The 12931-nt window shown below is 36.9% G+C and overlaps 2 protein-coding genes and 1 long non-coding RNA gene across 4 annotated transcripts; 1 reads left to right on the top strand and 2 right to left on the bottom strand.

Annotated features, from left to right (window-relative positions):
- Nucleotides 1–2784: 2784 nt before the first annotated feature.
- LOC126622126 (subtilisin-like protease SBT5.6) lies at nucleotides 2785–9454 on the top strand. The gene is made up of 9 exons (XM_050290780.1): nucleotides 2785–3022; nucleotides 3134–3326; nucleotides 3417–3605; nucleotides 4141–4252; nucleotides 6496–7060; nucleotides 7253–7353; nucleotides 7563–7920; nucleotides 8079–8295; nucleotides 8564–9454. Exons 1-9 carry the CDS (start codon nucleotides 2954–2956, stop codon nucleotides 9100–9102), a joined length of 2343 nt encoding a protein of 780 aa, XP_050146737.1. The 5' UTR covers nucleotides 2785–2953; the 3' UTR covers nucleotides 9103–9454.
- Nucleotides 4695–5506, bottom strand: LOC126622131 (uncharacterized). Its single transcript, XR_007623343.1, has 2 exons — nucleotides 5176–5506; nucleotides 4695–5043 (listed from the first exon to the last, which is right to left on the bottom strand). It is a non-coding gene; the product is annotated as an uncharacterized LOC126622131 (long non-coding RNA).
- Nucleotides 9455–9505: 51 nt separating the features above from the next.
- On the bottom strand, nucleotides 9506–12447 carry LOC126622127 (pentatricopeptide repeat-containing protein At4g18975, chloroplastic-like). 2 transcript variants are annotated; one of them, XM_050290782.1, is made up of 8 exons: nucleotides 12331–12447; nucleotides 11783–11930; nucleotides 11604–11681; nucleotides 11370–11470; nucleotides 11078–11174; nucleotides 10807–10950; nucleotides 10069–10281; nucleotides 9506–9921 (listed from the first exon to the last, which is right to left on the bottom strand). In XM_050290782.1, exons 2-8 carry the CDS (start codon nucleotides 11840–11842, stop codon nucleotides 9709–9711), a joined length of 906 nt encoding a protein of 301 aa, XP_050146739.1. In that variant the 5' UTR covers nucleotides 11843–11930; nucleotides 12331–12447; the 3' UTR covers nucleotides 9506–9708. The 2 variants fall into 2 exon arrangements, with proteins under 2 accessions (XP_050146739.1, XP_050146740.1); XM_050290783.1 differs by having other exon boundaries at nucleotides 11783–11973; nucleotides 12331–12441.
- Between the last annotated feature and the right edge of the window lie 484 nt (nucleotides 12448–12931).

The raw sequence follows: 12931 nt of genomic DNA, 5'->3' as shown, positions 1-12931 counted from the left end.
TTGATTAGATTAAGGACCACAATCCCATAGTAGAGCAGCCCACCATTTGACATTCGTGAAATGGACGTACCGTGTCTTTCTCATGCATGCACGCATTCTTGCCCACAATCCCTTAAATACTTAAATAATTTCAAGAGGAGTGAAATCTTAGAAGTCTTGCACTTGCAGCATATATACACACAAATCAAAAGGCCCTATATGTGTTGAAAATTTTGGAAAAAAAAGTTCAAAGACAATGTGTGGTGGTAAGAAGAAACATGAGGCATGGGAGAATAAATTTGTATTTGCAAATGGGATATACAGTTGTAAGCATGGGCCAACAGAAGGTGGACAATGTTGTGATATAAACAGTTACTTATAGGTTGAACCAAAAACCAGGAAAATTGACGATCAGTTATGCCCTTTCGTCATGCGTTTGAAATCGGGATCCCCTTTAAGCCCACAAATACGTTAGTACTAATTTAGACTTGTGCACAAAATACAAATGATATCCCAATCAATCCCCACTCTCTTCCATATATCCAACCCCACCCTTAACCATATGTGGAACTGCCCCCAGGGCCTAAGCACTCTACTTGGTGAGTTGCCACTTCTTACTTTGGTGAAATGAACAATACTTATTTTGCTTGATATTATTTGGACCCACGAAGACAATATTCTTTTCCTATCGATTATGATTGCTATAGTTGGGCATATTAAGCTCAATACTGACATCATGAACAGTTAATATGTCCATATGCAAAAACAATAAATCTTCAATTGCAGGTGTTTTTCTTTTGTCTTTTTCATCATTTAATGATTCGCAAGGGCGTTTTCCATCGAAAGCAATCAAGTTTATGTACTATAGTGCGGGTTTGATTCCCACCAATTATTTTTTCTCCTAACAACTAATTATTTAATTCACTAACGCTATCGTTTGTAAAGAAGAAATCATTTAATGATTGAAATATTCTTCTTTGTTTTTTAACAAATTAATGGCATATTTGCTTGGGATGATTTTTTTTCCATGCAAACACATAAAAGAATGAAGAAATATGTGACCCAATAACTGCAAAAACAAAGAATTATAAGTAAATAAACATGTTACAAGGGAAAGAAATTTGAGACACAATTATTTGCGCTTCACCAGCGATCAGAAGTGCAGGAAGTGTGACACATATGACTCTAGAACATATGAAATATTATGTTCAAGTAAAACTTTATTCAGATTGCCGTGATTAATTTTTACGAATGCAGATTGAATCTAATTGACTTCGGTACTGAAATTAATCTGATGGAGCAGGTGAAGGGTGCGAGCACATTTTGAAAATAATGGAATTTGAAGTTATATGATTTTGAATTGTGAATCTGTAATAAATCTGAATAGTGAATTTGAATTTCTGGACTAAGGTGAAATGAGTTGTGAAAACTGGGGATGATGAAGGTGAAGGATGGATAAGAAAGGAAGGGAAGGATTCAATCTCAGGAATTTAGATCATGAACATGAAGACAGAGTGGTTCAATTTATGAGAGAGAGATGAAGTAGTAAAAGACAAAGGTAAACACAAAAATGAGTGTGGCTGGACATTTTTATCCTTGCATCTAACGAAGATTTGATGGAAATCTCACTTTCGACTAAATTTGTTAATGGTTTTCACCATAAGGGTTTAAATCTTAATTATTCTACCATATGGATAATCTTGCGAATAGCCTATTACCACAAGGACCATTTATCTGATTTTGCCATATTTTGTTTATTATTTAAGTAGTTAAATACATGGGTAAATTCATTCTTAAATGAGTGATGTGAAAGTGAATTAAAACTTTAGGAAGTGTTAGTATTACTTCTTCTTGTTTAAAAGTGAGAGAGAAGGGGAGTGATGGAGATGAGATTTAGAGAGAGAGAATCCTACTCCATTTCTTAAACATGAGGTGATAAATGTAGAAAATGCTAGTGTAATTATCTTATATTGAATTCAGTAGTTGAATAATATTTTTTTTGATTCCACGTGATGCTTTTTAATTATCAATGTACTTACGGATATTAACTATCAGAATGGATTTTATTTTAAAATAAATCAAGAGGAAAATTTAAGAAAGTATATACAGAGAAGAGAGGTGAGAAAGGGAGCAGGATAAATAAGATAATGAGAGCAGTACGTTCAAAAAAACATATCAAGTTAAACAAAATTAAGGATAATCTGAATACATATTAATGAAATTCTTTTTGTCAATCAAAATGGGATGAAAATATATTTTTGTCTTCTATCACAACAAAAGAGTTAAAGACAATAATATAATTTCACAAAACAAATTTTTTTTTTTATTGTGAAACAATAGATTTTGTTAGATTAGCCACCAATGGGTTTGAACTCATGCCGTCATGCAATGGCTCAACTATTTTCCACCACTATAGTAAAGGGTCACTTACTGTTGTTTTTTATTTAAGTCTCACCTCTAAGTGATTTTATCATCTCTGATTTAAAAAGAAAAAAAAAAAAAAAAGCTCTCTCTCTCTCCCTCTCCCCACTCCAATGTTCTTTCTCATTCTCTTCCTCTCTCCTTCAATTTTAGAAACAAAAGTAAAAAATTTTACACACTTTATGTGTGGGGGCATATACTAGTAAAATCTAAATTAAGCTTTGATGACTTTTTTTATCACTCAACCAAAATAAGTAAATTAAAAAAAAATCAACTGTAACTAAATAAATAAAAAATCAATATAACTGAAAAAAACAAAAAGCAATTTAATTGTCTAAAAGAGTCCACTGCGTATCCATCTGCACACCAAATTTCATATATCAGATATCATATTTTTACCGTGTATTTAGGTTCCTACTCTAAAATCGAGGAGGGACCTTTTGACATATAAGAAATAAAGAAGAATTTGATTCAATTTATATCTTAAACTTCTATATAAACACTGTTAATCGGTTCAAAATTTGTATCCACTAAACTCCTCAGCACAAAACCAATGGAGAAAATTTTCATCCTCTCTATCCTCCTTCTTCCTCTCTTAGCCTCATGTGCAGAACAAAAAAAGGTCATTCCTTTTGGCTATGATAAACCTATTTTTTCTTCCATTTCATGTATCTTTTCTTGTATATATGACACATGTATTTGTACTTATATACATGTTTGTATGTATCTATAGGTCTACATAGTGTATTTTGGAGAACACAGGGGAGAGAAAGCACTGCATGAAATTGAGGACATCCATCACTCGTATTTGCTCTCTGTGAAAGAAACAGGAGAAGATGCCAGAGCTTCTTTGCTTTACAGTTACAAGCACAGCATCAATGGCTTTGCAGCAGTCCTCACTCAGGACGAAGCTTCCAAGCTATCTGGTAATTAACCAAACCAATCACATCCTCTCTCTCTCTCTCTCTCTCTCTCTCTCTCTCTGTAATGCTACAGAAATTAAATGGTAACTGCAGAGTTGGAAGAAGTTGTGTCTGTGTGGGCTAGCCACCCAAAAAAGTACTCTATGCACACCACAAGGTCTTGGGAGTTTTCAGGCATACTAGAAGAGGAACAGAGGCACTGGATAGACAGCAAGATGGGAGGAGACTTCTTATCCAAATCCAGATTTGGCAAGGACATCATAGTTGGGCTTCTTGATAGTGGTAAGATTAAGAATACATCAATTTTATCAAACAACTTCATAGATTAGTTTGTCTGTCCATTGAACTGTTTCACATGTGATTCCTTGTGTTTGTGTGTCTCGGGGTGGTAAAAATCTGATGCATGTATGTATTATTGGTGGTATATCATATTCATATCTTTTTATGTCTAGAGCACTCATTCTATGAGGAGATATGTTGTGTCACCAGTATTATTATATCACTTTGTATTTAATGGAGAAAACTTGTTGTGCCAAATAGTATGTTTTTTTGTCTTCAACACTAGAGAAAATATATGGTGTTTCTTGTCGGCTTTTGCATAATATTCGATAGTAATATATGTTATAGTAATATATGTTTCTTGTTGGTTTTTGGACCGCTAGCAATAGATAATTTTGTAGTAGTGTAACTCACCAAGTTATCAAATTGTTGTGGAAGTGAAGAGATATCCCCGTTGTAGGTTAGATTCTCTACTGGATGGAGGGAAGGGGAATGATTGGATGCATACGATGATGATGTTTGTTGATTTTATGATCAGGTGTCTGGCCAGAATCAAAGAGCTTTAGGGATGAAGGAATGGGGCCCGTACCAAATTCATGGAAGGGAATCTGCCAATCAGGACCTGGTTTTAATTCATCTCACTGTAACAGGTAAGTTTGTTAGTTTAATTGTTGATTTCCTTCCATCAACTTTCTTTGATTATATATGTAGCCATTTTGTGGCATGGGTAACTGTGTTGGTGAGGGAAATTAGAATTTTTAGCAATACATGTGAAGTGATTTAATACGCTAGCTAGCTTTGCGCTTTGGACACATTTTATTCTAAAATATTTTTGTATCTTTATCACTAGCTAAAACTTAAATGAAATGGACTGTATAGATTTTTGTCTATATCTATGATATACGTGACGATAGAGTTACACCTAATTTCATACAAATATCTCCCTTACCCTAGAGGGGACTGGCTAGACCCCACACTAAGGGATATAAAATGAGCCAAGAAGGAACCGTAGTGATGTCAATATCAAAAAAAGCATTAGCAAGTTGCCCTCCAGCATGGCACTGCATGCCTTCCAAATTCCAAATCACAAACTTTTGAAAATTCAACTCCATTTCTTAATTTTATCCATCATAGAATTTATAGGTCATGTTCCATATGAGGATTGAAATTGAAAAATAACAAATAAAATGTTTCACTAGCTATACCATTATTAAGAGGAGTGGAGAATTATTAAGATGAATTGCACGCACGATGTGATTCTGGCTTTCTTACTTTGTGGATTACACAAACATGAATAGTTGTAATCAGTTCAAAGAAATAGTAGATTCATTTGCACTCCTCTTTCCATTCAATTTAGACTTTCCTTCTAAGTTTTTCTACTATGGGCTGGTTTAGTTTTCCATCATACAAGTTGCTCCTGCATATCTTGGGGAAATTGGGTCTGCAAAATGTCAGTTTTGGGAATATGTAATCGAAGTGAGATTGCATTTGATGATACCAAGGAATTAGAGATAGAGAATTTTATATAACAAAATATACAAGGGGTAAACGTTTATCGTAAAAATCAAGATACCAGTATTTAGGCCTGCACGTTCATGTTGTACAGTTCTCCATTACCTGCACCCAAAAAAAGAGCAAGATTCAGTGACAGCATCCGCTTGACTTGCATAATTGATAAATAGTTGTTTGGGATTATTGAGAATTGAGTTATAAAAGAATTTCTGACCCAGCAAACATGCATGATCACTAGCTTGTTTGTTTGCAAACAAATAATTGATTTGATTGCTTTTGGATTCTTTTGTTTCGAGTCTTGTGAACTTCCTTATCGTTATTTGGTGGCCTGTCTGTGTCTGTGACCATTGCATTTGGAGTCAGCCTAGCTTTTTGCTTTCTGGAAAATGACCTAAACCCAATTATTCAGTTGCACAGTTCTCAACTTTTTCTTATTACCAGAAAGAGAACGACTGCAATTGGGCAGCTCGGGGGTGTGTGTTCAGTGCTCACCCTTGAGATTTCAGCTTCACACTGCAAATGTTACTGCATGTACCAGAAATCGAACACTTATATTTCTACAGATAACAAAAAATGTATAAGTTGCTTACTTAAATTATAGGTCATATCTCTGATAAGGGTGAATAAAAGTAGTACAACAAATTATACTGATGTGTACCAACTAAATTAATAAAGAAAGACTACAAATAGACTTTTATATATATGTACGAAGTCCACATTACATGTTTAATCCACGTTTTTGGTTTGATTTCCCAAAGTTCGCAACAGTTATTTAGTTATATCATCTTCAACTAAAGTACTAGTAAGATTGACATATTGTTTATTTAGACTTGTACTCAAATATATGAGTATATATGTCTTCTAATCTCGCTCATCATATCGCATGAAAAGTTTTTATCTTGAAATAGAAAATCCCTACTACTTTTATAGGAGAAATAAAAGACAATACCATACGAGACCCATATATTTCCTATTCAATGATATTATATACACATAGATCATTAGGTAAATCATAACATGCGGTAAATCATAACATGCACATATAGAAAATCCCTACTACCTTTTACATGAAAAATCCCTACTACCTTTTATATAGCATGCACATGTACATATACATTCTATGGACATGTACATATACATGCTGTGGATTCATGTAACATATCATAATTAAAAACTCATTGGTTAACTCATTAATACATGGAGCAAAACCAATTGGTAGAATTATTTTCTTACTATCTAACTAATATAAATAAAATCTTGTGCGGAACTTGGGTTTTCATTGTAGTGAAACTTGCAAAGCAAGAATCAAACATTGTGATTAAAGTCTTATACTCACAAGTAAATGATCCCAAGTTCACCTTTGATATGGATTGTTGCCCAGGAAGCTGATAGGAGCTCGCTACTACCTCAAAGGTTACGAGCAATACTATGGCAATGTAGTAAATGCCTCGGAGGATTACCGATCACCGCGTGACATGGATGGCCACGGCACACACACAAGTTCAACCGTTGCAGGCCGAGTTGTTCCAAATGCCGCAGCCCTGGGTGGTTTTGCCCTAGGCACCGCCTCTGGTGGTGCCCCATTGGCGCGCCTTGCCATATATAAAGTGTGTTGGGCGATACCAGGCCAGTCCAAGGTGGGCGGCAACACATGCTTTGAGGAAGACATGCTTGCAGCCATTGATGATGCAATAGGTGATGGTGTTGATGTACTGAGCATATCAATTGGGCCAAGCCAACCTGTAAATTACACCAATGATGGCATTGCTATTGGAGCATTGCATGCCACAAATAAGAACATTGTGGTGGCATGTAGTGCTGGGAACTCTGGCCCTGCCCCATCTACTCTTGTAAATTCAGCTCCATGGATCATCACAGTTGGTGCTAGTAGCCTCGACCGGGCATTCATCGCGCCAGTTGTGCTTGGAAATGGGATCACAATTGAGGTAATTTAAAAGATTATATATAATTGGAAAGTACGATTTGTTAGCATTTGAATTAGGGCACATTTCGGGAATACTTTTGTAGGAAGAACTTCTTCTCATTATCACTGTCGTTGGAAGCTTTATTTTTTTATTTTTTCCTACATGCAGTACAGTTAGGTACTTTCTAAAATGTTTGATTGAATTAACATTCAGGGAGAAACAGTGACACCAAGCAAGCTTGAAGAGAATAAGAAGTACCCTTTAGTATATGCTGCAGATGTTATTAACTCTGGTGTTCCCAAAGATATGGCAGGGTAAAGTTTACTCTATGATTTACTTAAAGAAAATATGCACAAACAGAACTGATTTAAGACTTAATTAGAACTGGCAGACACTAAACTAAATATAAAAGAGCACTTAACCGTGGTTTATGCTTATCATCTGTTTCTATGTTATAGTAGTTAGATAGTGATTTTAATTAGCTAATGACTTGTAAAAAAAAAACTCAATATTGTGGCTGCAGACAATGCCTACCGGGCTCTCTTTCACCTGAGAAGGTGAAGGGAAAGATAGTTTTGTGCATGAGAGGAAGTGGGATGAGAGTTGTAAAAGGCATGGAAGTGAAAAGGGCAGGAGGAGTTGGATTTATATTAGGAAACAGTGCAGAAAATGGGGTTGAAATTGCATGCGATGCTCATGTTATTCCTGCCACTTCGGTGCTTTATAAAGATGCCAATAGAATTCTTCAATACATCAACTCTACCAAAATTCCAACGGCTACTATTATACCAGCAAGGACTGTGTTGAAAAGAAAGCCAGCTCCTTTCATGGCTGCATTTACTAGTAGAGGCCCCAATATCATTGACCCTAATTTTCTCAAGGTAAATTTCGTGACGTATTTATTTTTGTTACCTAATTAGCGCAATCTCTCTGACAACAGTTAATGTTGGCAAGGAACAGTTTGAAAGAAACTATTACGTACTAAAGTTTAGGTATTTAATGGTTTTGAAACTAAACCTCTCTTCCTTCACCTTGGCAGCCGGATATCACAGCTCCAGGGCTGAATATATTGGCAGCGTGGACTGAGGCTGATCCGCCCACCAAGTTGTCGGGTATAGATCACCGAGTTGTTCTGTATAATATATACTCCGGAACTTCAATGTCTTGCCCTCATGTAGCAGCTGCAGCAGCACTCGTCAAAGCAATCCACCCCACTTGGAGTGGTGCTGCCATAAGATCTGCTATCATGACCACAGGTAAACTAAATAAAAGGTCGTACCCAGTGCACAAGGCTCCCGCTTTACGCAGGGTCTGGGAGAGGTGAATGTCGGCTAGCCTTACCCCCATTTATGGAGAGGCTGCTCCCAAGTCTCGAACCCGAGACCTACCGCTCATGGGCGAAGGCACTTGCCATCGCACCAAGTGCGACCTCTAAATACCACAAAATTTTTCGAGGCAGGGCCGCACTTGTTTAAAGCCAGTACATTGTTTGATAATCTCTAACTTTTGTTGTTTGCCTTGCAGCTGGAATAAGGAACAACGTGGGTTTGCCATTGAATGATGAATCAGGAAGTGTTGCCACTCCCTTTGCATATGGGGCTGGCCACTTTCGTCCCACAAAGGCAGCAGACCCCGGCCTTGTCTATGATGCTTCGTACAAAGACTATCTTCAGTACATTTGCAGCATAGGAGAAGCCAAGGACTTCGACCCAACGTTCAAGTGTCCAAAATCACCACCGGCAGCAATCAACTTGAACTACCCTTCCATTGCAATCCCCAAACTTAAGGACGCAATGATCATCAAGAGGACAGTCACAAACGTCGGCAACAGCAAAAGCATTTACTTCTTTACCGCCAAACCGCCTTTGGGAATCTCCGTTAAGGCATCCCCGAGCATATTGTTCTTCGATCATGTCGGCCAGAAGAAGAGCTTCACCATAACAGTTAAAGCAAGAAGAGAGATGCTTAGTAAGCACAGCACAGATGATTACGTCTTTGGGTGGTACACATGGACTGATGGGTTCTATACTGTGAGGAGTCCTATTGCAGTGTCGTTAGCATAAGAACTCGTCACCATTTTAATTTCTTATAGATTTCGACGTCATTCCAAACCGTAGGAACAAAGAAATAGAGATACGAGGACTCTTACATTGCAGTACTTGAAGGGGTTGCTGGAGCAAAAGGCTTGGGCAGAATATTATTCTGTGGAGTAGTAAACCTATTTCAACTTTTTTTTAGAAGGAAAAGTAAGAAAGTATTACCATCTGCGAACTTTAAGGAATGAAGAACTTCAGTAACAATCGTGATTCTGAGTACACGATTGAAGCAAACACTGTCAAACTGTAAAGAAAAGCATCAGCTGCATTGGCGGTTTGCGCTCATCAGCTACAATGGAAATGACCTATTTGCAAACAATTTACTGCATTTAAAAGAAGATAATCTACTACTACAGAGAACCCAGATCCAAAACATTTAAGATGATCACTTTAACAAAATGGATGCATAGTTGCATACCGAATCCATCAGATTGTACAACTGAGTATTGTCTTTAGCAAGTACGTAGCAATGAATCTTACCCTATATCTGTACATATCTTCATCTATGGGTTAAAAATGGAGAACAGGAAAGCGGATGTCAGGATCAGATTGTGCATCCCATCAAGTCCAATTTTAGTTGCCTAAGTTGTCATCTCCATTCCATGCATTAGTTCTCCTCACTTTAACTCTTTCACCCTTAAAGTGAATGTACTTCCATTTACACTGATATCTTCTTAAGAAAAGTTTTTTGTTCTCTTCTTGCCCTAGTTCCTGAAAAGCGCGTGCCACTCTCCTGACAGTATCTTCATCTGGTCTTACACCCAGTTCCTCCATGTCTGCGAATACCTGAATTTTTAGGAGAGATTTAAATCTTAGCACTAAGATGAAATCTTATTCACCTTTAACGCAGACATCAGATACAGAACACAGTACAATATTGTCGAATTTCTCAGGAAATGCCAAAGTGCTAGAGACACGGTATTGTCGAATTACCTCTATTATCTTGCTTTGCATGTCATGATGATGATACAAAGAGATCATCCTAGAAAACAGCCGCCTAGAGATGGAGCGTGTATGCGTGTGCAGAATCATGTTCCACAATGATTCAGCCTCATCTACCCTCTGATCCATATCAAATGCCAGCAATAGGGTGTCATACGTTCCCATTGTTGCTCCTTGGCCTCTGCTCAGCATCCACTTTGCCACCTGACCACCACTATGGATTAGCCACTCTTAATACAACCAGCAATTTTCACTGTCACATAGCTAGAGCATAAGGCATTTTCTGTACTTTAAAAAATGAGGCGATCCAACAACTAACACAGCTGGTTTTGTACGGTTAGTTTTGGCTTACACGGGCAAAATTAATCACGTAAAGCCACCTTGAAGAATATCTCTAAGTCAAATCATGATCTATAGTTTCGTGTCAAGCGGACTTTTACAGATTTATGCTTTTAAGCATTTAGTTCTCAGAGTGATCCAAGCTAAGGTGTATTCCAAATGAAGCTATCCTATAAAGGAATCATGTAGGTCTCATATTAAACCAAGCTAATTTGTATGTCACATTCAATGGCATTTGAAAAAAAATTCAAAAGGGAAATTTCCACTTGTTTATCCATCTAAGCTATAATTATCTGCAATTTGATAACGGCGGTCACTAGGTTCAGGTTGCGCCTAAAGTAAGCGGTATAAATTCTAAATAATCTGAAGTATAGTCTGCAAGTGTCATACCTGAATTATGCGCACCCATTGACTCCTCTTCCTTAGGATTATCAAGGCCTTAGCTGCTGCAATCAATGGGAACTCTGTCTCCCAAGCCGTCCATTTATCTAATGCTCCAAAAATGGTCTCTTTCTCATTAGGAAGACCCGAAACCTGTATTCTTAATGTTAATGAAGAAAACAGAGTAGAAACAGGATCCAAATCATAGTTTCAGAAACTTATAAAGCTTGAAAGAGCAAAAGCAAAAACATGACACTCAAGAAACGGAAGAAAGACTAACAATTCTAACGAGATTGAGTGCCTTTTGCCCAGACCCGGCCGAATCTTTTTTTTGCCATAAGTGGTGCTCTTTCTTTCCCGCCTTCTTGATTATTTTCCTACATTTCATGCAAAGTACATCTTTTCTAAGCACTAAGACAGCCTAAAACCAAATAAACATTCATAAACAGCTATAGCTAAACATTCATATCGAAATAAAGTGTCGTCAAGCACGATGAAACAGTGCTTTGAAGCAATTCAACTGAACAATGAAAATATCAGATGTTTACTGCAAGGAAAGATAGCAAACCTACTTCTCAACCGGTTTTGAACTAGTTAGAGGCTTTCTACTTTGCTTGTAGGAGCACTTGATATTGAATGGACTTGGAGCCACCGCGTGATGTAGCGAATTTCTCTAGAAGAAAAACAAGAGAAAAGTGACGGAACTCTTAAATGAAAACGTCCAAGTTAGCAAGAGGTAAAGTACATGTACGACATTTTTCTAGCTTGCCTTAACAACGAGGACAGCAACCAACAAACCCAGTTACCTTCCACAAGAGACTAGTTCTAGTTCTGCAATTAGAGAAGCTGAACCCCGATGATAAAGCTGCTTCACCTGTTTTCATCTACCGAGTCATCCGAGAAGTTAGATAAAATACTCAAGTACAATAAGGAGCACTCGGAATGGAATTCAAAAAAATTATAGATAAGGTGACTCATTGTTTACCTGATCAATTCCTAATAAGGGGAACTGACATCGAATACAATATCCGGAATTCAAAAACATTAGTCTTCTCTAGTTTCCAATATCTTGAGAGCAGTTTACATGGACCAGCAATGTCCACAAGGATTCTATTGAAGAGCGCCTATTTCGACTTTCACAAGGAAACAAATAGAATGAGACTCCTTATCCAATTTCTGCATAAAAATACCATCTTTTTCCAGAATTCAGGATTAACAAATACATAAGCATTCAATAAAACAGGTATTTTATTCAAAGAACAGATTTTTAACCATGTGAACATGAAAAGCTCAGTTGGGCAATGAAAAATGAAAGCATACAATCAAGTGGGTCGCCATACAACAGCAAAACTTTACCAAAAACTTGTACTGACTATCTTCCTAATGATTATATTCGTAGTGGGTTTTAAGAACGAAGCTTAAAGGAAGTGAAAAATTCAGCAAACTTGAAGATAAAGATGAATAATTAGGTGCATAAGCATAAACACGAACATGGGTTCAATCGAAAGCAAAGAGAAGAGCGCACATACATACCTTGTGGATGTGAAGAATCTCCGAGTGGGTTTCAAGCGTTAGGAGCTATGGACGCCATAAGTTGCAGAAGCAAAAGGACAAGAGACAGAGAGGGGGACACTTCCATTTCCAAGTGGATTGGATTTGTCATTTTTGTGGGCTAATGTTAGCATGGGCCTATATATACATTTGAGCCTGCTAGTCTGCCTAAAGGAGATTTTTATTGCCTTTTCCTATTAGGATTAAGAGTGTCACGTGGTCGGGCATTTACGATAATTTAGCAAAAGGTTGTCATGTTGACACGAGTGGAGTCGGAAATGCCTTAATGAAGATTCTTAAAGGCACTCTTAACCAAAAAAACTTGAAAAAAGTAATACAATGAAATAATTATCAAACGGATAACATCGAAGATAACAAATACCACCAAAGACACCAAAGAGTAAGAAGTTAAGAACTAATCAGTAACGCAAAACATTTTGTATTATCCTATTGCTATAAAATAAAAGAATAAAAGAAATACATAAGTTTTAAAAGATTAAAAACAAAAATGTATTTATTGTATAGTATAAAGTTACTAATCGATCGTGTAAACAACTAAATTCTTCCGAGTTTCACAGCTTTC

Source organism: Malus sylvestris, chromosome 5, assembly GCF_916048215.2.
Source record: "Malus sylvestris chromosome 5, drMalSylv7.2, whole genome shotgun sequence".
NCBI classification, from domain to species: Eukaryota; Viridiplantae; Streptophyta; class Magnoliopsida; order Rosales; family Rosaceae; genus Malus; species Malus sylvestris.
This window is presented reverse-complemented; position numbering and strand designations above follow the sequence as displayed.